At 63.4% G+C, this 22610-nt stretch overlaps 3 protein-coding genes across 6 annotated transcripts in view; 1 reads left to right on the top strand and 2 right to left on the bottom strand.

Annotated features, from left to right (window-relative positions):
• The window catches only part of AGRN (agrin), a 32007-nt gene extending 25524 nt beyond the window's left edge, over nucleotides 1-6483 (bottom strand). For all 4 annotated transcript variants that reach the window (XM_039876757.1, XM_039876758.1, XM_039876759.1 and 1 more), the window contains exons 1-2: nucleotides 6198-6483; nucleotides 3900-4161 (exon numbers count right to left, since the gene is read on the bottom strand). In XM_039876757.1, the coding sequence (XP_039732691.1) occupies nucleotides 3900-4161; nucleotides 6198-6404 (469 nt within the window). In that variant the 5' untranslated portion in view covers nucleotides 6405-6483. The remainder of the gene's footprint in view (nucleotides 1-3899; nucleotides 4162-6197) is intronic.
• Nucleotides 6484-8506: 2023 nt separating this feature from the next.
• On the bottom strand, nucleotides 8507-9605 carry ISG15 (ISG15 ubiquitin like modifier). Its single transcript, XM_039876761.1, has 2 exons — nucleotides 9452-9605; nucleotides 8507-9050 (listed from the first exon to the last, which is right to left on the bottom strand). Exons 1-2 carry the CDS (start codon nucleotides 9452-9454, stop codon nucleotides 8559-8561), a joined length of 495 nt encoding a protein of 164 aa, XP_039732695.1. The 5' UTR covers nucleotides 9455-9605; the 3' UTR covers nucleotides 8507-8558.
• A 7665-nt stretch (nucleotides 9606-17270) lies between these two features.
• On the top strand, nucleotides 17271-21885 carry HES4 (hes family bHLH transcription factor 4). The gene is made up of 5 exons (XM_039876754.1): nucleotides 17271-17515; nucleotides 17596-17691; nucleotides 17801-17888; nucleotides 17976-19468; nucleotides 20860-21885. The coding sequence occupies exons 1-4, from the start codon at nucleotides 17408-17410 to the stop codon at nucleotides 18350-18352; spliced, it is 669 nt and encodes a 222-aa protein (XP_039732688.1). The 5' UTR covers nucleotides 17271-17407; the 3' UTR covers nucleotides 18353-19468; nucleotides 20860-21885.
• The last annotated feature ends 725 nt before the right edge of the window (nucleotides 21886-22610 follow it).

Raw genomic sequence — 22610 nt, 5'->3', positions numbered from 1 at the left:
CCTCCGTCCACTCCCCTGCTACCCTTCCCCTTCCCGGGCGAGGTCGCTCCACCTCAGCCTGAGGGCTGGCAGAAGGCGGGCATTCCCCAGGCCTACGACAGCTGGCCCTGAGCCGGTGACCTCCCGTTTCCTCCCGGCACCCAGAGATGCTGTGAGGGCTCAGGCAGGCCCCGCCGGAACTCTACCCAGCATGGCTGGGGTGCAGTGTAGAGAGGAAGAGGGGAAGGCAGGTTCAAAACAACTTTTTTTCCCATTCCCAACCTGCCGGGCTCTTCTCTACGGGGGGAGCGAGGAGGTGGGGTCCGGAAAAAGCCGAGGGCGGTTTCCACCAGCTCAGCCCAAAGGGGAGCAACGAGCTCGCTCCCAAGCCCTTGGGTTTCAGCCGGCGGAGCCCGCCCCGCGCCGCCCCAGCGAACACCGGCCATCGCACCGGCGCGTGAGCCCAGGTGGGGTCCAGGCCCCACAAGCGCGTTCCTGCGCACGGGGACCGCCGGTCGCCGACTAACTGCCGGGGCGCAGGCTGGGAGAGCGCCGCACAGCGGGGGTCACGCCCCACCTGGGAGACGCGCCCCAGCCGCCGGCGGGCGGCCTCGAGCCTGGGCCTGCTCCGGCCTCCAGCGGCCGAGGCGGGGGGCGGCGCCCGGAGGCCGCTGGGCGGGGCCTGCAGGGGGCGGGGCGAGAACCTGCAGCCTCGCCGGCAGAAGAGGGGACCTTGGACAGGAAGGAGCCACCTCCCGCCTCAGCGGGGTGGAATGTGGGGGGAGTGGGGCAGGCTCGGAGGAATTGTGGGGGTGCAGAAGCTAAGAGCCGCACAGCAGGGGCGGCGGCCCAGACCTCCCCGCACTGCGGACAGCCAGTCCCCTGTCTGGGGAGTCTGCTACCGCACCACCTCGGCCAAGCTGCAGCACGGCCCCGCCGAAGGCCCTGCACAGCTGGCCTGGCACGGCCAGAGAGAGGCAGGACACGACCAGAATCAGGCCCGCCAGACTGGACCAGGGAGCGTGGCCGCCAGGACCACGGCTTGGGGACTGAGCAGGGCATGGCGGGCCCGCGCCAGACTCACTCCGACCCTGTCCCTGTGCCAGGCCCAGCGGGGGCAAACACTTCCTCTCTCTGTTCATGGCCTTATGGGGGAGGGAAGGGCCCCAGGCTGCCCTGCGGGCCTTCAGCCCGCCCACGTTCTCCGGGGGCTTCAGGGAAGGCCCAGGACTAGCCTTCACGAGTGGCAGTAGGGAGGGTGCTGGGAGTACGTAGGCAGTGCCCACACTGGGACAAGGTGGCCCAGGGCTGGAGGAGATGCCCGCTCAGTGCCAGCCTGGGCAGGCTCACGGCGTGTGGGCGGCTGGCAGGAAGAGGTCAGGCTGCTTGCCTGACGACGCTGGGGGCGGGGGTCTCCTCCGGAAGGGGCCGGCCGAGAACAGCGGGCCTCCCTCGCCCAGAGGTGGCGCAGGGAAAGGGACACATACCTGTCTCAGTTATGCCAGGAATGAGGCTCTCCACGTCAGGGCAGGGCGGAGCCTTCCTGGGGGCAGGAGGCTGGGGAAGGGGCCCGAGCCAGCAGAGCCTGGGAGACCCTGCAGGCCCTGGGGAGAAACTGAGGAAGGCAAGTCCTCGCAGAGCTGGGGACCAAGTGTGCCGCCCAGCAGCAGGGGCCCCGTCAGAGCCCAGGCAGGGATGAAGGGGGGGGTTGGGCCTGGGAGGATGTGACCCCCACCTTGGCTGCTCAGGGCCTTGCAGAGGGAGATGTGGGACCTGGTGGTCTTAGGGTGACCTCCACAGACAGGTGACTGCCTAGTGGGGCTGGGAAACTGTAGGCCCTGGGGAGCAGAATAGGGTCAGAGCCAGAAGGGGAGAGGTCAGCTTATCGCAAGCCCCATCCTCCTCACTGTGGTGAGGCCTGGGTGGGGTCCGAGGTCCTCACCCTGTACAGACCAGGAGGTGGCCCCTCCTTCCCACACCCACCTCGGGGTCCATGGACACAGGATTGTTTCTTCCCCAAACCTGGCCCTAGCTCCAGGGGATCTTGTCCCTCAGGCTTTGGGGCACTTATACCCCATCTCACCTCAGGCCTCAGTCCAAGAGCCTGGCCCACCCTCTTGGCTCCCTGGCCCTCTCCAAAGCAGAGGTCTGGGCAGCCTGGCTCAAAGCCTGAGCATCTGCCAGTGAAGCCCCAGCTCCTCGTGCAGGGACCCTCCCCCCTCCCCTGTCCCCACCCCACCTGCAAGACCCCAAGCTTCAGCCAAGGCTGCTTCTTGTCCCTTCACCTCTATGAACCTCTTTCCCTGAGACCCTTCCCTTGGTGGGCAACCCAATTGTTGCACACTAGCTTGTGGGTCCCAGCGCCCCATCTCCAGCTGGAACTCAGGCTGTAGACTGCCCCCTGAGTGCCGGCTGCCCAGGGCAGGCAGCACACAATAGGATAAGTCTCACCCTATACTGCCTGGGGGGTTCTCCCCTGTCCAGCTGCCCCCCTGCCCATCCTGGCATGTCCAGAGCCAAGGCCTGGTGTGGGTAGAGCTTTGTCAAGATAGAGAACCTTGTTCTGCCCAGGTGGGCCTCCTGTCACAAGCCTTCTGACCCCACAGAAAGCCTCGGTTATTGAGTCGCGGACTCTGGGGCTGGACTCGCCCAGCAGTAGAGTTAATGGTTCTCCCTTGATCCCCTTTCTATCCTTACCCCTCTTCTCCAGCCTCTCTGTGGCCCCAACTCATCCCAGAACTGGGCATCAGCAGCCCACAGCCTGCCTCATCTCCATGCCACCCCCCTGGACCACAAACTTCCAGAGCAGAGCCAGGGTTTCGAGTCTTGGCCTGGGAAGGGACCGGGGACACATGATCCTGCTGGCTTCTCTGTGTGATGCTGCAGACTGGGACTCAGGCAGCCCCAGAAGCAGCTGACCACAGTCTGGGAAAGTTGCTGTGGGGCTCCCCACCCCATTAAGGTCCTACCCCTCCCCCTGCACTGTCCTCCAGAGGAGTCCACCATTCAGGACCCCACAAAAGCCAAGCCAGACTCACAGCAGTGAGTTAGACAGAAGCGGGGACAGCCACACTGGCCGACAAGAGGGATAAAGTCTTGTGTTCACCTTCCTGGGACAGGAAGTCACAGACCGCTCCCACTGCCCTGGGGAGAAAGCATTCTCCCACCCCCCATTCTCCCTTCCCAGGCAGCCTTGAGGGAACAGACAGGATGTGGGGGCAACAGGCAGTTCCTAGTTCTCTCTGCCACATTCCCCAGCCAAGGATCCAGCCCCGACAGGGAGGCTGGAGGGGGGTGGAGGGGTTGGGAGCCCTGGTCATGTGACTCCTGCTCACCTCCCAGAGGCTGGTGTGGAGGAGGGGTGCTCTTGGGCCACTCAGAACAGGCATGTGGGGACAGCAGACAAGAGTTTTTCACCTTGGCTAGCCCACACCCCTTCAAACCCAGAGAAGCTCCCACCCGACAGAACTGCCCCTTCCCAAAAATGACAGACCTTGGAACATACAGGGGGGCAGTCACCCCACCCTTTTGCCCCACCTCCAGGAGTTTGCTCAACATCTGGGCCCTGTCTAGACAGATGTTTGGGCTTCTGCAGGAACATAAACAGCTGGTGTTCATTCACCTGGTCCCAGCCTCCCCCCTAGAAAAGGACCCTCCTCCAGGAGGTGCAGAACCAGCAAGCGGGAGGGGAGGGGAGGGGAAGAGGAGGAAGCCTGTCCCTTTGCAGGCCCAGGACCTGCTTGGCTCCAGGGCAGAAGATGGTAGTGTCTGGGAGGTGGGGTTGGAGGAGCACTGCTAATGTCAGAGATTGGAGCTGACCTTGACACGGCCAGAGACAGCTGGGAAGGCCAGACCACAGGCCCGAGCTCGGGCCACACCAGCCTCCTGCACCCCGCCGGAGCCGCCCGCCGCCCACGCACCTTCCACGCAGTGCTCCACGTCCTCCAGGTTCCGCAGGGTGATGCGCATGAGGCTGGAGTTCAGCATCAGTTCGTTCTTGTGGGCTGGCCACAGGTATGGGGGTGCCGGATTCACAAAGAAGATCCTCGTGTCCCCCGTGGACACCTGGTTGTCACAAATGAGGGGGTCTCCAAAGCCACCAATCACCACCTTGTTGCCGCCATCCAACAGGCTCTCCTGAGTCACCACGTCTTTGCCCTTCAAGTACCGCCAGACCCGAACCTGGTAGGGGAGGGGAGGTGAGTGGGAGGGGAGGGATTCTCGCCCATCTTTCCCACTGCAGAGGGGATCAAGTGGTGGCCCTGGTAGGATCAACACTAGACGAGACACCCGGGCCTCTTCCTCTCTTCCCCTCAGTCACTCAGGCCCGACATCCAGAGTGGACCCCAACCCTGGGATGAGATATAAGGAGACTTTGGGTCAGTGCCCCAGGAGGAGGATGCAGCGAAGCGCACACAGGACCGATGCCACTGCCCATGTGTGTCACAAACGAGGCCTGTGAACACACTGTCTTTCCCAGGGAACAGCTCAGCTCCCCCACCCTCCAGCTCTAACTGACCCCAGCCACCCCAATCCCAACTATGTCCATGTCAGCTGAGGCTGGATCTGGGAAGGGGCCTGCCCTGGCCTGGGGTGCCTGCGTCCCGTGCCCTGCTCTCCCCGTCTGGCCCACCCCTTGGCAGAGCCAGGAGCAGCTAGCTGCTGGACTGTGGAGTTTCAGGATGACAGGCCCTGGGCCCAGGACTCTGGGCCAGCTTGGTTCCTTGCAGCCCTGTGGGTGGGCTAGGCCACCCTCCCCCCAGGAGGTGAAAGACCCCTCCTCCGCCGAGCTCCAGTGCAGTGCAGTCAAAGCCGCCCATGAACCACAAAATCAAGTTTGGGCAGCATCCGGCAGCCCCACCCTCCACACTCCTGCTCTTGGGGCCCCGAGGGCACCTGCTCTGACAAACCGTACGGGAAGGGGGCGTCCCGGGAGGGCAGGTCCATGCGACACTAACCCTTGCACTCCAGAAAAAAAAAAACCTTTCTTGGGGACTTCTGGAATGAGGATGAAAGAATGGTGGCCGGTCTATCTGCTTAGTCCTGCTGGTGGCCTTGGGTCTGTGGCATCTGCAGGGACCACCCCCACCCTCTAGAGACCTGGGTGGAGTCTTAGCCAGCCCTCTCCCCCACCCTGGCCCCCCACACACAGTCGGCTTTCAGAGAGATAACCAGCAGGGGGGAGGCCCGGTGGCTTTCATGGCTCCCCCCACCCCAGCCACACCCAGGAGCGGCGGGGAGGAAGTTGGGAAAATCCTGCAGGGACTTGGCAAAGAGCCCCTCGGTGGAGGGGAGGGGGCCCAGTGGGGGATCCCAGCTGTGGCCTCCACAGGCCAATCTGGTAGAAGCTGCCACCCGCCTCCCAAGCTCCATGATCTGACTTCTGGTCACGAAGGTGGTTTTAGGGAGAGGGGGGCAGGCACTGGCTCCCCTGAACCCTCCCTAGGAATGGACCGTGGTTACAAACCCACCATACCTAACCTAGGAGGCTCTTACTGAAGGAGACAACCGGCAAGCCCCCTTCCCTGCGGCTGGGGGAGATGCAGTTCTCCCAGACGCGCAATGGGGCGCCAGCCTGTCCCTGCCCCCCTCACACACTGGAGGCTCAGCAACGGCCCCGCCCACTTCTCTGCTCCAGCCCCCGCACCTGGTCATCTCCAGGCTCCCCCCCCCCTGGCCATGACCGCTGTCCCCTCTTGCCCTGGTAAAGGCCTCTGGGGAGGGGGTAGCAGCACTGACCCCAGGAGGAACCCCCACCTCCACCCCAGGCAGAAAACGTCACCTCCCCTATTCCTTCTCTCCGGCTGGTGGAGAGGGGTATGGTAGCCATACGCTCTCCCTGGGGGAGGCGCAATTGTCTCCAGTAAGGGAGTGGGCTTGGGTGGAAGGGCGGATGTGATCGGCCCCCGGCCCGGGCACCGCCAGGTGGGACTGCAGCGGCACGCAGGAACTTTCCCTCCGGCGCCCGCGAGTTTTCCGGGACCGGGCGCCCCACCCCGGGGCTCGGCAGTCGCCAAGGGAGCAGGAGCTGCGGAGCGTCTGGGCTGGTTCCCACGGCCTGAGGCGGGGGGGGTCTCTGGGGGGCGGCCAGCATCGCGAGGGGTGGGCCTCTGAGCTGGGGGGCCGGCATCGCTGGGGAAGAGGCCCCCAGCCCAGGCTTCCAGGAAGGCTCGCAATGGGGGGGGCTCAGGGTCCCGGAGGTCCCGGCAGGGACCCACCTTGCACGAGTACGTGTGCTGCACCGGGTCCACGTTGAGGATCTCTTCCACGGTGCCCGTGAGCACGACGTTCGCCTCTTCCTCCCGCCGCTCCAGCTCGCGCTCCGGGCACGTCCCGTCGGCGCCGGCCAGGCAGCGCGCCGCCACCACCAGGAGCAGCAGCAACAGCTGCAGCGAGGCCGAGCCTGACGGCCGCAAGCTGGCCATGGCGCGGGCCGAGAACGGGGAGGCGGCCAGAGCAAGCGCGCGGGCCGGGCCGCGCCGGGGACGGGACTGGACAGGACGGGACGCAGCTCCGGGAAGGCGGTGGGAGCGCGGGCGGCGCGGGGGCGGGGGCGGGGGCGGGACCCGGAGCAGCACCGCCCCCTTCGCACTGCCTCCCCCCACACACACCCGGGCCTGCGTCGCCCCCGGCCCGCCCGGCGCCCCGCGCCCCGCGCCGGCCCCGTGAACAAAGCGCCGGGACAGCGGCGCCAGGCGGAGGCCGGGCCGGGGAAGGGAGGGGGCCGGGCCGGGTCCGGCCAAGGTGGGTGGTGGGACTGGCCAGGGCGGAGGGCGGCCCGCGCTGGGGGGGACGGGGCTGCCGAGGGGCGCCCTCTCTGTACTCTCTCCCACTGACGCCCCTCCCCCGCCTGCGCGAACGTCTCCCGCCCCCCCAGGAAATGCGGCTGAAATCGGGTTAATGCATAATCTAGAGGCGACGTGACGAGACTTCCAAGGGGCTCCCGGCTGCGCCGGGGTCGAAGCGGCGGGGGTTCCTTGGCCGCTGGGAGGGGCTGCCAGATTTCGGACCCCGCCGCCCCTCGAGCGCTGCAGAACTGCACTCCTCCCCCGGCGGGAGGAACTTGATGGGGGTCCCCACGCTAGAACTGGGGACGGAAGCTCGGCGGGGCCTGGGACCCCCGGCGAGTCCAGGAGTGGAGGCAGCCCCAGCAGACCGCGCCCCCAGCTGGCTAGGACCAATGCGGGCCAGGGGCTGCTGCGATTGGTCAGAACGGAGCGCAGACCCGCCCACCCCCGTCTGCGGACCTGCTGCGGCCCCGCGGCAGGGTGGAGGGCTCCCCCTGCCGTCTATCAGCGGCAATCTCGGGTCCGCGGCGGACGAATGGCCACGCCCCCTCTCCAGCTCCCAGAAGCGCCCTTCTCCAGCTGCGGGGCTAGGTTAGCGGGATGAGCTGAAGTCCAGCGGGTCCAAATTAGAGCCTAACGACGGGAGGAGAGGCGGCCCCTCCTGTTCCTCCAGGGCTGGGTCTGCGGCGCGCCCCTCAGCCCAAGCCAGCCGCAGGGCTGAGCCGCAAGCGTCAAGGGTATGTGTTCACCCTCGCTAAGTTGCAGGAGACATAGCGGTGAGGGTGGGGCTCAGGAAATGATGCGGGCACCAGGCGAACCCCCAACATACGCACCTGCATGTCTACACATATCTGTCATAGGCAAGGCAGACCTATGGCCCAGATGCAGACCCCCACAGACCAGAAAGGGTGCTCCTGGGTCTCCAAATCTCCCTGAAGAGCCTACAAGCTGAGGTCTGAGAGTCCCCAGGGTCTTGGGCTTTGGCCCAGAGACATGTGTGTTCTGTCACCCCCATCTCGCCTGTCTCCAAGGCTGACTCAGCCTGCCTCCCATGAGCTCATTTGGGAAATTGGTACAGAAAGGAGCACCTGGCGTGGAAGCAGTTGTAGCTTGTGCCAAATCAAGTGCCCCCCACAAGTTGTTCCACAGGGCCTGGAGGAACCCCCCTTCCCCATGCTGTCTCCTGGGGGGAGTATTTGTTCCGAGCAGCTGCCATTCAGCAGCTCACAACGATGGTGATGTGTGTGTTCAGGACCCTGTTCCCACCTCTCCCCAGACCAGTGCAGTCTGGACAGGGCGGGCAGGTGGGTTCTGGGGGGGCCAAGAGGCCTGACCCCCCCTCAGGCATGTCCTAGGCCTCACTCCCCCATGGCTTCCAAGGGGACTGGTCCCAGCCAGGACCTCACTTTGTGGCCTTTGGAAACTTAGCAGGCCTTCCTGTCTTTGTGCTGTCTGCGGTGGGGACCGGTCGTGCAGGGGCTGACCAGGGCTCCCACAGGTGTGCCTCTTTGGTAGTTTTCCAAACGTGTGGGACACCTGTTCAATTTATCCAGGGAAGATTCACTACTGGATCCTACTAGGCTGTCTCTTAACTTAGCAAACCGAACCTGGTGACTCCGGGGCCCCTTGCCCTACTCCCTCCGCCGTCCCTCCCCCAAGCTCGCAGGGGCGTGCAGAATGGAGCGCTGGCCGGGCGCGCGAGGGAGCTGGGGGCGGGGCGAGGGCAAACGGGCAGCCAGTTAGCTTGACATCAACTTTTATTATCGCCAAGGGGTCAGGGACTGGGGGCCCTCAGAGCAGCCCTCGGAGCCCCGCTGCTCCCCCGCGCAGGCGCAGGTTCATGTGCACGGTGCAGAGGGAAGTGAGGCCGTACTCCCCCAGCTGGTGCTTGTCCTCCATGGGGATCCCCTGGAAACTCAGCCAGAATTGGTCGGCAGGCGTGTTCTCCCTCAGGGACACCTGCTGCTGGAGCTCAGCCACCTTCTGCGTCAGCTGGACCTCGTAGACGCTGGTGCAGCCCCTCTCGTTCCTCACCAGAATGTCCAGGCGGTCGTCGCAGTTCTGTACCACCAACAGGACCGCGCTGCCGGGGCCCAGGCCCTGCCCGACGAGGGGGACCCCGTCCCGCAGCACCGTTCCGGCCGGGTGCGTGACCAGGCGCTGCTGGAAGGCGGGCACCCCGATCTTCCGCGTGATCTGCTGCTTCAGGTCCGCTAGCAGCATGGAATTCGTCAGGGGCACCAGGAACTCCCCGCTCAGCATCTTCACCTTCAGGTTCCCGCTCTGTGGGCATGGCACGGAGCGTCAGCCCCGGGCAAGAGCGTGGGGTCTGGGACACTGCTCCCTCCTCTGGGTCCTCTCCACCCACCCCAGAGGGCCCCCAGGCTCTGGAGACACACGAGGGTGTTTCCAGAACAGCAGCCGCCACGCCCACCACTCTGCCTCCCTTCACCAGCTAAGATGCCCGCCGAGGGGCCTCCGAGTTGGCCCCTGGGCAGAACTTGCCTTCCGAGACCCAGACTGAGTCAGGAGCCCTGCCCCCCCACCACACTCAGGGACCTGGGCAGCTCGGGGCAGCTCTGCTTGCCTGGCGCACAGTAGGTGCTCCCCCCTGGGAGACACTATCAGGGTGAGGGGGGCCCACGCATGCCAGCCCACCTGCCCCACCTGTCAACCCGCCTCACCATGACTGTAGGCTTTGGCGCTAGGTCCTCTGCGGGCGGTGACGAACTCGCTGCCTTTGTGCGCGCTCGCGTCTGGTTCGCGCCTTGGCGCCTCAGCCCTTTTTAAGGAGCCGGGGCTCCCACGTCAGGGGGCGGCGTCTGGGAGTCGGCCTCGCAGGCGCGGAATTCACCTCCCGTTTCGGTTTCCGTTTCCCACGGCTAGCCGGCGAGCGAGCGGCAGAAACAAAACAGTGAAAAATGAAGGGGGGCCGCGCGCGCCCCGCCCCACCCCCACCCTGGGCTAGGCCCAGGGGCACAGGACAAAACCGCGCCCTGCCAGGAGTGTGCGGTCAGAAACCCCCCAAACGTCCAGCACTTCAAGTCCTTTACAAGGCGCACAAAAGTCCTAAGAATGTGAGGTAATGATTGGAAAGTTTCGCTTTCCATTTATCAACTTGCAAAATTAGCAAACTTGGAAAACACTGTCACAGTTGAGAAATAACATAAAATAGTGACAATCCAAACTACACAGAGATAATTACCATTGGTTTAGGACAATATTTGTTCAGATTTTTTAATGAGATGTATCTTATTTTCTACAAAAAGGAGCTCGTGAAGGTTACAGAGAAAGCAAGACAACTACCCCCAAAATGGGAGAAAATATTTGCGAATCATACGTCAGATAAAGGTCTGGTATTCATAACATGCAAAGAACTCTTAAAAGTCAGCAACAAAAATGTAACTCAGAGATTGGGCAAAGGAATTGAATAGACATATCTCCATAGAAAATATATAAATGGCCAATAACCACATGAAAAGATACTCAACATCATTGGTCATTAGGAAAATGCAAATCAAAACCATAATGAGATATCATGTCATACCCACTAGCATGACTATAATAATCACAAAAAATGTCAATAACAGATACTGAGAAGGACATAGAAAAACTGGAACCCGTATGCACTGCTGATGGGAATGGGAAATGGTGTGGCCACTGTGGGAAACAGTCTTGTCATTCCTCAGAATGCTGAACGGAGTCTCACGTGATCCAGCGATTCTACTCCTAAGTGTAGACCGAAAAGAATCGAAAACAGGTGTTCAAACAAATACTTGTACGCACATGTTCATAGCAGCACTATTCACAACAGACAAACGGTAGAAACTGTGGGAACCACCAAAGGCACCCACAGACGGATGCATGAACAAAACGTGACCTACCCTTACCTGGAGTATTATGCAGCCGTAAAAAAGGAACGAAGCACTGACACCTGCTTCAATGTGAATAAACCTCGAAAACACTATGCTACGTGTGAAAGAAGCCAGACACAGAAGGCCATGTATTGTGTAATTCTATTTATGTAAAATACCCACAACAGGCAAATCCACAGAGACCAGAAACAGATCAGCGGTTGCCAGTCACTGTGCAGTTCGACAGTCCCCACGTGCAGCACCCGTGAAACCAGCACCACGACCCTAACCGATTTGTTTCGCTCCATCTCTCTACTCAGTTCCGATGTCTGGAGGACCACACAGCACTTCATGCTGACTGTGAGCCTGGGCAGCGCTCAGCCGCCGAGGCCCGGCCGCATGTGGCACTGCCTCGTCCCCGGAACCCCTGCTTCCTGATGGGGCTGCAGGGACCCGCCTCGCACAGGTGTGGGGCTCACGCCTTCCACGAGACCGGCTCTCACTCAGACCTCAACCCTTTTCCCTGCCTCTCCATCTGGGAGTCAAGGCTCCCAAGACCATCCTCCTGGATGACATCTGATTGGCTAATGGCCCTTGGTCACAGCTCAAAGGTCACTCTGAGAAAGTAGCCCAGGGCTTGTTACTCTCTGGCTGACCAGGAAATGTGTCCTCGGAGGCCCTGGGTTTGTCAAAGCAGGACCCTCCCTCTCACATTCATTCTCTCCTCCCTGGGCAGTGGGCACTTCCTGACCTCAGCCACAGCCTCGCTGTCCTGGACCCTGCCCTTCTCTTGCCAGAGCCTCGCCCCCCCCGCCATCCACAGCCCTGTGACTGCTGTCTCCACAGAGGAGGGCAGGTATGGGGCAGAGGAGGATGCTGTTCCCACACTGACCAGCAGGCCCAGGGGGCCACTCAAGCAGCCTGGCACCTGGTTCCCACCAACACAGACCCTGGACTGGGGGGCTTGGCCCTCAGGGGAGGTTGAGGGGCTATAGGTGGGAAGGATTCCTTTTGCTGCATCAGGAGTGGCCTGGAGGGAGGGAGGAGCTGGCTGTGGCGGCTCTGGACTTAGTCCAAACCACAGGACCTGAGACCCGGCGAGGCGAGGGGAAGGAAGGAGCCCACTGGGTAGGGGCCCATAGCCAGCTGGATGCTGACCCACAGGGTCCCTGCGCTTGGGCTGCCAGCGGCACAAGGACCAGCGGGTTCAGCTGCTGGCCTGCCATAGGCTGACCGCAGGCAGGACTGCCCGTGGCACAAAGCTCACGCCTTCTGAACCTGGATTTCTGCCTGAAGCCCCATGAGGTCTCAAGCCACACCTCCCACTCCAAAGGGGAAGGGGAGGCTCAGGTGGGGAGATGGGGGGAGAGGCTACGGTTCCCAGTGCTGAGAAAATTACCCGAAACTTGAAAATCGGACACAAGGAGCTTCCGCCCTCAAAGCTCTCCTGGAGGTGCCTTGGCTGACATTCTTGAAGCTACGAGTTAATGTGGTGTAGACGTCTGTCGGACCTGACGTGCCAGAGGGCGACGTTCCTAGGGAAATGTGGTCAGCAGCGGCATGCAGAGCGTGGCGGAAGGGACAATCTGCATCCTCGGCTCTGATGAGAGCAGGGCAGGGAAGAGGCACCCTGGGCTTGAGGAGAGGGACCCGGGTGTGCGGGAGCTGTCCGGGTTGGGCACTGGACAGGGACGCGTGATGATGCCTGGGCCACATCGGGGCCACCTGAGACCCACGGGCCACGGCCAGCGAGTGGCTCGGTGCCTCTCTGACACATGTGGCTGCGAGATGTCAGAGGACCAGTGCGATGACAGAGACACAGCCACGGCACCCTGTGGCTCGTCCTTCCAATCCGGCTGGCCCTGTGACCTGTTTTGGCCGATGGAATGTGGCAAAGGGTTCACTGTGTATGTCCCACGACCCAGGCCTCAAGAGACCCTCAGGGTCTACTTCACCCTCCTGGTGTGTTGGCTGAGCCACGTCAGGAAGCCGGTCTGGCTCAGGCGGGGGGGGGGGCGTGTGGCAGAGAGCCACGTGGCCCAGCGATGCAGCCCCCCGTGTCCGCGTATGCTGCCACTTCAGTCCCTCCAGCCCCGCTCACCCTTGGCTGACAGCAGCTGTGCGCGTGGGCCCCAGAGAAGCCACCAGCACCAGCCACACCCGCCGACTATGAGAAAGGGTTAGAGGGTGGTGTTAAGGCACAAAGATAGCTGGGCTTGGACTCCGGTTATGATTTGGTCAAGTGAGGATGATGAAGAAAGAGAGAAGCAGACACAGCGGCTGGTGGATGACGGGGAGTGACATCAGGGGAAGAGGAAGCAGGAGCCTGGGGCTCATCACAGAGGGGCTGGAGGGGAGGGCCGGGGCTGAGCAGCGAGGCTGGGAAGGGGTCAGAGCGTGAGCCTCGGTCAGGCCGCGCAGGAAATGCAGTTATGAGAAAGGACTGCGGCCAGGGAAGCAGTGGCCGAGCGGGAAGTGGCAAGACCACAAAGGGAGAGGAAGTCCAGCCTGCTGAAGAGTTAGGCGTGTGGACTTTGAAATCACCAAGAACTACCTACCACAGGAGTGGGCAGGGAAAGGGACGAGGACCAGGAACGAAGACTTCAGGAAATGAGGGGGGCCCCGGGGTGAGGTGTGACAATATGAGATTCAAAGCTGTGGCTTTTCAGGGAAGCAGAGACGGGTGTGCTAGTGCCCAGGAGCGGGACGAGGAAGCTGACCTCTCCCCAGGAACAGCGGTCCACAGAGCGGAGAGAAAAGCAGACCAGCCAGCATCGGGGGGAGGGGCATCCAGGCAGACGGGGGTGGGGAGCGGGTTCTGTCACTGCCCAGAAGTTGAGGGAGATGACCTCCTAAATGGGGAGAGGTGTCGACGCTTAGGGTTTGGAGAAAGATGCTGGCAACGTCCAGGTCACAGGGAGATGCCGTCGCTCATCAGGTGCTGGGAGCGGCTCTTGCTGCCCAGTCTCAGGTGACTGAGCGAAGGGGTGCCAGTCTCGGGGCCTGCGGGGTGGAAGATGCCCACTGGCCGTGGGGGTGGGGCGGGGACTGCACTCGAACGCCAGCACCACTGCTTCAGCTTGGGCCCGAGCCATCCGCTCCCCTCGCCTCTACCCTGCATCCTGGATTCCTTTGGCTGTGCCCGTCACTCTCCGTTTCTAGCAAACGCTGGTGATCGACTCGACGCCCCCGTCCCTGTCCAGGAGCCGGCCTACGACTGGCTAGCCTGGTCATGTGATAGCTCTGGTCCCAGCTGCCTGAGTCAGGCTGCTGCCCCGAGCAGCAGAGGGGGGAACAGATTCCAGGGGGAGCGTCCGGGTGGTCTCACGTTCAGAGTCCCCATGCCAGTGCGATGTGAAGGGCAGCATGGCAACGCAGCAGCCACTCCATGCCAGAGGTAGGACGAGGATGTGCACAGACAGCACTTGGCAGGCCCTCCAGGGACAGTGGCTGAATGTTGCCACGTGGAATGCTGTCACGGTGGCCGGATGTGATAAGATCCCCACAAGGCTAGAGGTCCATGTCTGGCCTGGAAGATACCTCTGTCAGTCCCCACAGACTTTCCCGACTCAGCCCCCACCCCCATCCACATGGGCAACAGTGGGCCCTGGAGATGCCCCTGTGGTCACCAGCTATCTGGGGCCTGGCCCGCTCAGGCCTGGTAGACAGACAGCTGGCCTCCGATGGCTCTCAGGAGGCACCTCGTCAGACAGAAAAGCCCGGCTCAAAGCCTCTGTAAATGCTGGAGGAAGAGACGATTCAAGACAAGGAGGGAGGGGGCGGGAGGGAAAGGCCGGTCCACCTGGCCCCGTCCCTCCTAGCCCTGTTACTACTGTGGTGTCACAAGCCCAAAATGTCATAGCCAAAACTGCCCTGCTCTGCCAGTCGAGGGCTGGAGCAGAGCGGGGGCAGCTGGGGAGGTGCGACGCGGGTGGCTCAGTGGCTGCAGGTTGGGGTCGCCTGGGGGTGTCTCACTTGCGTGTCTGACATCTGAGACCTCCATCGGGGTGCTGGCTGCAATACGTACACAGACCTCTCCGCAGGCACAGTCTGCGCTTCCCGGGGCCGTGGCTCCTGGTTTCTGAGAGCGTGTGCCCAGGACGGCAAGGCAGACTCGTGGAGCCTGTGAAGATCCAGCCCAGAAGTCCAATCTCATCACTGGCCTTGTCTTGGCTGGTCAGTGTTGTCACAGTCTCATCAAGGACACTCCACAAGGCATGTGGGGTGACAGACACTGCTCCGTCCCTCTGGAAAAGGCAGTCTGCCACCCTAGCGTCTCAGAACCATTTCTCCTCCGCAGCCCAGAACATTCCTACTCAGAGCAAGGGAGCCTCATGGGCCTAAATGCAGGCAAGCCCAGATGTGAAAGACAGGGAGGGGACAGTTGGAGGGACGAGGACACAGAGAGACACGACCATACATACAGAGGGGGTGCAGCCCTGTGGGAGACACTGCGGGGGCGTAGGTGACGTCCCTGGGGAGGCTCACCTCGCTGTGGCCTAGAGAGGGCTCCTGGCTGTGGCTGTGGCTGGGGGACCAAGACACCAGCGTCTGGAAATCTTGGGTGGGCACCCCTCCCCTCTGCTCAGTCCCCTGCTGCAGCTTCTTGGGGGGCAGTGACAGCTGCGGCTGACATGCATCCAGTTCCACCTGCTTCCCGAGTGGGGTCTCACTCATCTTCCCAATAACCCGGGGACAGATAAACAGATACCTGGCGCAGGAGAGGAAGCGGCCCCATCTGACGACTGTTGAGGGAAAGAACGGTCAGGGAGGCGGCCCCTCAGGCCTGTCCTTCCAGCCTGAAGCCCCTGCCTTTCCCGTACCTATGGGAGGCTGGGGGCGGTGCAGAGCCCAGCGCCAACCGGACCCCAGAACCTCGGAAGGGTCGGGTCCGCAGTGTCCGCGGAGCACTCCTAGCGGGGATGGAGACCCCGGTGGCCACTCGGGGCGCTCGCGGGCCGCGGTGGGGTCAGAGCAGGGGCTCCATGGCTCCGGCGACCTCCTCCCGACAGCAGGACTGGTCTGAGGCGCCTGACACCAGACCGACCGGCACAGCCAGGGCTTTCTGGGCAGTCAGGGTCCCCTCGCGGATCCTGCCCAGCTCCTCTGTGGCGGGAGGCGGGAGTGGGCGGCCTCACGCTCGGCCCGCAGGCGCTCGGCGCTGTGTGGGGCGCGAGGGTGGCGGGGAGGACCTGAGCCGCCCTCTGCCGGGCGCGGGGCGGGAGAGGGGGTTCGGTTTAGCGCCAGCGGACAGACTGGCTTCCGGAAGGTGGGACGCGGAACTTTGCGCGGCACCGTAGTGGGGTCGGACTGTGACCCCGGGAACCGGTGATGGGGCCAGCCGTGGACACCACCCCCAGAAGCCGAGGTGACCTGTCGGAGAGGCCTGTCCGCTCTCTCCCTCGGTCAGAAAAGACCTCGAACTCTCCAGATGCTCCCCAGGTCCGCGCGCCCCTGCGATCCCGGGGGGCCGCGCCCTCCCCCGGGGCCTCGCAGGGCTGCCGTCTTCCCTGAAGACCCCACCGCGCTTAAGACCCGGATCACCAGGTCGGAAGGGGGTTCCTCTCTCCCACTTCCGTCTGTCTCTACGGCGGAGGGATTGTTTTGTTTGTTTGCAGTCGCCTCCCGCAGGGATTAGAAGCCCCAGGAGGGCTTCCCCAGCCGGAGGGCCGGCTCCAGTGCCCGCAGCGAAATTCAAGATGGAAACATCGAACACGAAATAAGCAGAGCCCTGCCTCCCACGGTGGTGCTTTGAAATAAACAAAATCTTAACAGATGTCCTTCACTTTTTGCGAGCCCTACTTTGCTGGTGCAGCTAATGTAGAAGAGTGTGACATCACGAGCCTCATGATGTCACGTCATCTGGCTTGTGTTATCACCCACATTCACTCTGAGACATCACCTCTGATTATCTGATGACATCGCCAGCCTGACTAGTGACATCCTTATACTGCATGACGTCATCCTGCCTGACTTGTGACATCACTACCTGCCCTGCGGTATCACTTCATTGGACCTGTGCCCTCATTTCATTGTACTGTGACGCCACCCTGCCTCATGACCCGGCCAGCCGACTCCTCTCCCGCCCAGTGTCTGGTGTTCCACGTCCACTGTGTCACAGGTCTTGCGTAGGCGCTGCAGGTGGTGCGGGTCCCTGGAGGCTGAGCACCCGGCAGGTCCGATTCAGAGGCTGTGCAGAGGTCCTAGGCCCAGGCGGGGACCCGGGACGGCGGAGGAGGCAGGAGGCGTGTTGGCCGAGGCTCGTCCACCTCGGGGGCGCCTGACTCGGTGCCCCTCGCGAATTTTCCTTTCAGATTTCCCGCGCCGCCCACGGACAGTTCTGCGCCCCAACTCGTCCCCGCCCCGCTCGGCCTGCAAGTGAACCCCACGATTCTGCCCAGCCCCGGGGTTCCGCGGCCGGGGCAGCCTGGAGACGCCGCCTCCTGGTGCGCCGCTCGCGCGGCGATTTTCCCGCCTGGTTCCGGAGGTGACAGCGGCGCGCGCAGGCGGGTGCCGCAGCTCCCCTTTGTGGCGGGCGGGTTGGTGGGCAGCGAGCAGACGCGTGACTGACGGTTGCCCCGGGCGGCGGCCGGGGGCGGGGTTGGGGAGCGGGGAGGAGCCAGCCGCTCATTGGCTGGCGCGAGTGTGGGAAAGAACGCGGGGCCAGGTTCACACAGCCCGCGCGCCTCTCCCTTAATAGCAGCGCGGCGGGCTGCGCGCGCGCGGGCCAGGAGCCTGGCCCCGCCAGAGAGGGACGCGCGACGCCGGCAGGCACGGGGGCGCACCATGCCTGCAGACACCCCGGGGAAGCCGAGAGCCTCGCCGCTGGCAGGAGCGCCTGCCAGCGCCAGCAGAACTCCAAACAAACCCCGGAGCGCGGCCGAGCACCGAAAGGTGGGACCTGGCGGGGCGTGGGTGGCACGCGTGGGTCGGGGACGGGCGGATGCGGGACTCAGCCGAAGCCCGACCCGCAGTCCTCCAAGCCGGTCATGGAGAAGCGGCGCCGAGCGCGCATCAACGAGAGTCTTGCGCAGCTCAAGACCCTCATCCTGGACGCCCTCAGGAAAGATGTAAGTCGGGGGCGGGAGGGGGGGTGGTGAAGTCGCGGGGCCGAGGCGCGGAGTCTGGAGTCTGGGACCCTCCTGGACTGCAAGCCGCCCACACCGGCCCTGTCGCCAGAGCTCCCACCACTCGAAGCTGGAGAAGGCAGACATCCTGGAGATGACTGTGAGGCACCTGCAGAGCTTGCGGCGCGTGCAGGTGGCAGGTGAGGCGCGGGCGGCAGCAGCGAGAGGGGAGGGACGAGGGACCACCCCCGCGGGCACCGACCCCCTGTCGCCTGCTGCCCCTGCAGCCGCGCTCGGCGCCGACCCCGCGGTCCTGGGCAAGTACCGCGCCGGCTTCAACGAGTGTCTGGCAGAGGTGAACCGCTTCCTGGCCGACTGCGAGGGCGTCTCGGCCGACGTGCGCTCTCGCCTGCTCGGCCACTTGGCGGCCTGCCTGGGCCAGCTGGGGCCCTCGCGCCGCCCGCGGCCCCCGCCCCCCTCTGCGGAGGTTCCGGCGCCGGAGGTCTACGCGGGCCACCAACCGCCGCCGGCGTTCGACAGCCCCTTCCCCCCGCTGCGCCCCGGAGCCGCCTTCGCGCTGCCGAGCCTGGCGTGCGCGTCCCCAGCCGCCCCCAGGGCGGGGCCGCAGGGCCGGGGCGCGCCCTGGAGGCCGTGGCTGCGGTGAGGCCGCGGCCCCGGGAGGTGGCCGGGGGCAGCCCGACTCTAGGGCCGCGGCCTTTGCTGAGACTGGACCAGGGAATATTTATCTCCAGAGGCCGCGTCGAGACTTTTGTGCTTGTATTTGTCTTTTTTGTGAAGTGCAGTCGGATATCACCGGCGGCTGCGGCCCTGGGTGGGGGGCTGGGGTGGGACAGGTTCTGCTGGTCCCTTCCCTAGCCCCGGTCCTTCCCCAGGTCCGACTCCGCGCGGGGCCCCTCCGCTCGCACGCAGCCTGGCAGGTGCGCCGCCTGGTGGGTCCGCTGGGCGTGGCGTGTGCACGCACCTGCGCAGGAGCCAGCGACCTGCCCTGAAGCGGGGGGGTGCGGAGCCCCTCAGGAGGATCAGGCAGGAAGGTGACAGTTACATTTTCCAGAATGCATCCTAGTGTGGGGAATCACCCACACAGCCTCACTGGGCAAGTTTTCTCTTTAAGGCACTTTTCCCCTCTTCCACTCCTAGGGACCGTGGAAGGTGGGGACGTGTAGTCACAGTATTGTCTCGGCCGCGGAGCGGTGCTGAGGGGCGACTGTGCCTTGAAGCTTCAGTTCTGGCCTGGTCTACCTCCTGCTTTGTTCCCACCGTTCCGCCTGTGCCGCCCCTCCCCCTGCGGTCCCCGCCAGCAGGAGAGGGCATAAGAGTCCCCGGGGCAGGGAACTGGGGCAGGGCTGGCACAGGGCACTTAGTGCGGGGGCTCGGGGATGCCCTCACACCAGGTCCAGTCGTGCTGTGTACTGGCTTTGCCCTGGGAGGGGAGAGCCCTCTAGTGGGGAAGGTTGGGCAACGCACCTGCCCATGCTTCTGTCCTGAGCACTTGCTGTGTCAGCCTGCAACACCAGACAGCGACGCCAGGCAGCGTTGCACGTTGGCCCTGGAGTCACTGTTCCTCCGCCCCGGTCTCCTAGCTGGGGGCCGCTGCGGGCGGTACTCCAGGTGTGATGAGGGGCCCTCGAGCCCCATGCGCAGAGACTGGAGCGGATGTGCTGAGCCTGCCTGAGGCTGAGCCATGCCCCTTTACCAGCTACGGCTGAGTCCAGACGGTGGCCACTGCCCACCTGGCCAAGGCCCATCTCGGAAGAGCAGGGTGAGTCACTGCCAGAGGCTGGTCTGCGTCTCCTCCAGTGGCTTCCCCGTCTGTGCCATGGGCAGGGTTCGCCTGGGCCCTCCTAGACAGGGCCATGATGGCAGGTCACGTGGCAGGGACCTCCAAGTCCCTACCAAGCCAGTCACTCCCTGTTCTTTCGCTGCCTTGCGTCCAGGGCCTAGGTCAGTGGTCCTGAATGGTGGCAGCAGTGTGGGCCAGGTGCTGCACCTAGGATATAAACATGCTCAGACGGCCTGGGCCCTGAGAGGGAGGAGCTGTTCGGCAGGCCTGGGACCGCCCCCTCAGCATGAGAGATGCAGAGGTCTGTGCTGGGAGGCTGGAAGCCCAGCTTGGTTGGGGGAAGGGTGCTGCTCAGGGAGAGGAGAGAAGGGCCTGGGGGCTTTGGGATGTGAAGCCATCGGGTGGTAGAAGGACAGTCAGGACCTATTCCAAGCTGGACCCCACACATCCTGCAGGAAAAAGGGGGGCCTCCCCGCCTGTGTGATCAAAGGGAGAAGGGCCCTTGGGGAAGACACCCGGAACCTGGGTCATCAAGCTCCCCCCTTCCCCCTCCCGCGAGAGGTCAGCACCAGGACTCTGGCCTCCTGTCCCCTCCCTGCACTTCCTCCTGCCCCCCAACCCTGCATGCTACCCTCAAGTACCCTGCTTTACTTCACGTTCTCCATAATCCGGTAATCTGCTCATACTGTTGTCACAGTGAGCTTTGCAGCCAGGCCCTGTCAGCGACCCCTCACCTCAGGCTCTGGGCAGACTCCTCCGGCCGCACCCTGGTGCCCAGCCTCCCCCTGGAATCTTCTCCCCACTTTTGCACCAGGGGTGGCCTCCCCAGAGGCCAGGGCCACGTCTGTCACTCAGTCTGTCAGTCACCTCTGTCCCCAGCACCGGCTTGGAACAGCTCAGTCCATGTTGACCTAAGTCATTAATTTGAATGAAAGATGGAGCCAGGAGGCTTGGGAAGAGGGTGGTCCTTGGCTAGACTGGGGAGGTCTGAAGAAGCGCGGCACAGGTGGCGGCTGGGCCCCTGCCCAGGCTGCTGCTACTCCGGGGGCAGGGCGGCACCCTTGCCTCCAGCTGCACAAGGAAGCACAGCCCTCTCCACACCTGGCCTGCTCACCTGCCCGGGAGCGGATCCCCGCCAGTGCTTTTCTCTAGGTCCAGTGAGCTGTGGCCAAAACGCGGGGTGCCCCCCTCACACTAGAGTCTCATCCGCCTTCCCGCTCTCCTGGTCTTCCCCAAACTTCCTTTGATTCCACCCCCTTCCCCCGGCGGCCCCCCCCACCCCCCGCCCCCCGCCTCCAGCCGGGCTCTGGGCCCCACCCTGCCACCTCGCCCCACCCCTGCCACTCGATTCTCCGGTTTTTGTCTTGCAGACACTTCCTGTTGAGTAATGGATGAAGCACCTTCTCCTGCCCGCGGATGGGGGAGAGTCAGGACTTCCTCCTGGGGTGAGGCAGGGACCGCTGGTCACGCCCACCACAGCTGGCAGGCAGACCTGGCTTGTTATCTTTGGCCTCTTTCCAGCCCAGTTCCTGCCAGGACCAAGGTCAATAAATGTTTGCTGAATTCAGGGGTAGTCGGCTGACCTGCCTGCCTCTGTGGGTGTTGGATCCTGTCCATCTGTCTCTTGTGGGGCCAGAGCTTGGGGACCTGACAATGATAGCGAATCATAGGTGTTTGAAATCTGGAGAAAGAATAAGTCTTTATGGTGACAGAAGTCGGCCTGGCCAGGCCCTCGAAACACTGCCCAGTGGCTTGGAAGTTCAGAGTAGGGAAGGAGTGGCGGCCGCTTGGAGCCCTGGCTCGGGCGAGATGAGGCCTTGAGTCTCCACCGCAGCTCCCATGGGATCCCGATTATCTGCAGGCTCCAGCAGCCCCATCCCTTCCCTGGCTCACCCTGGCTCCCCTCAGCTGTGCCTGACTGCTCTGTCTCTGGTCCTGGAGCCCTGGGGGGGCTGTCTACCTTTAGCGATGCAGCCTTGGGCAAGGAATAGGCCGCAGGGCCCCTCCCCGGAGGCCCCCAGAGCGGGTTGCCTGCGCAACCAACAGGTCCTGCAGAAGCGATTAGGCTGCTGGTGGGCCTGCTCTGTCTGTCTGTCCGACATCATTCGCTTTGGGGGGACCAGCTGTGCTCCACTGTGGAGGAGCCGACAAGAGTGTGGCCCAGCTAGCCCGCCAGCCCTGTGCAGCCTTCAGATAAGGGTGGCTCCTGAGGGACCCCGAGCCAGCACCACCCGGCCGAGCAGCCCCTGGCCTCCTGTCCCTCAGAGACTGGGAGATGATGCGTGTTAGTTGTTTTAAGCTGCTAAACTTTTGGTTCATTTGTTTTATGGCAGTGAATAACAATAAATTTCATGTAAAATTTAAGATAAATACAAATAACAATAGAAATAACTAAGGAGCCCATGGTCACCCAGGGGTCACACCACTCGTCCTCCTGACAACAATTGTGGAAGAGGTTGGGTGGGGGTGAGAACAGGAACTGGGGTGGGCACAAACCCAGGACAGCGCTGCCGCCGCGGTGACTGGCCGAGTGACTTGTCTGACTTTAACCGGAAGCAGTGTCCCAATGAGCTCTGATGGGGACGAGCCCCTGCCATGCTGGCACTGACCAGCCACAGCCTAGGCCCACCTCTATGGCACTGGGCAGGGCTGGCAGGGCTGGGGATCACTTCCGTGGCAGTAACTAATGGGGTACCAGGGTTGGAGTAGGAGGTTGAGGGTTCATAGGCCCGAGACTTCACACAAGGGCAGGTACAGGAGATGCGCCATGCCGACACTCCCAGCGCCCACCGCCCTGGGCGGGCCTGGCCTCAGCTGGCCCTGCCGCCCACAGCGCAGACACCGACATGCCCAGGCCACACTGACCATTTCTGCAGCCTGCTTGCCATGGTTACCAGAAAGCATGTGACTGGGTTGGGCTCAGGTCCCAGGTCCCCACTGTGAGTGAGGTGCTGGCTCAGCAAAACCAGAGGATGGGTGACTCTCACACGTGGCCGCCATCAACCCCGGAGCTCTCTCAGCAAGGGGGGTGCACACACCCAAGCCAGCCAAGTGTCCCACCTCCCGCCCTGGCCTTACCACCTGGGGGTCCCACCAGAGGCTGGCGGAGGAAAGCTTCCCC

Source organism: Pteropus medius, unplaced genomic scaffold, assembly GCF_902729225.1.
Source record: "Pteropus medius unplaced genomic scaffold, Ma_sr-lr_union100, whole genome shotgun sequence".
In the NCBI taxonomy this organism is placed as follows: Eukaryota; Metazoa; Chordata; class Mammalia; order Chiroptera; family Pteropodidae; genus Pteropus; species Pteropus medius.
Note: the sequence above shows the minus strand (reverse complement) of the source record. Positions and strands in the feature narration are given on the sequence as shown.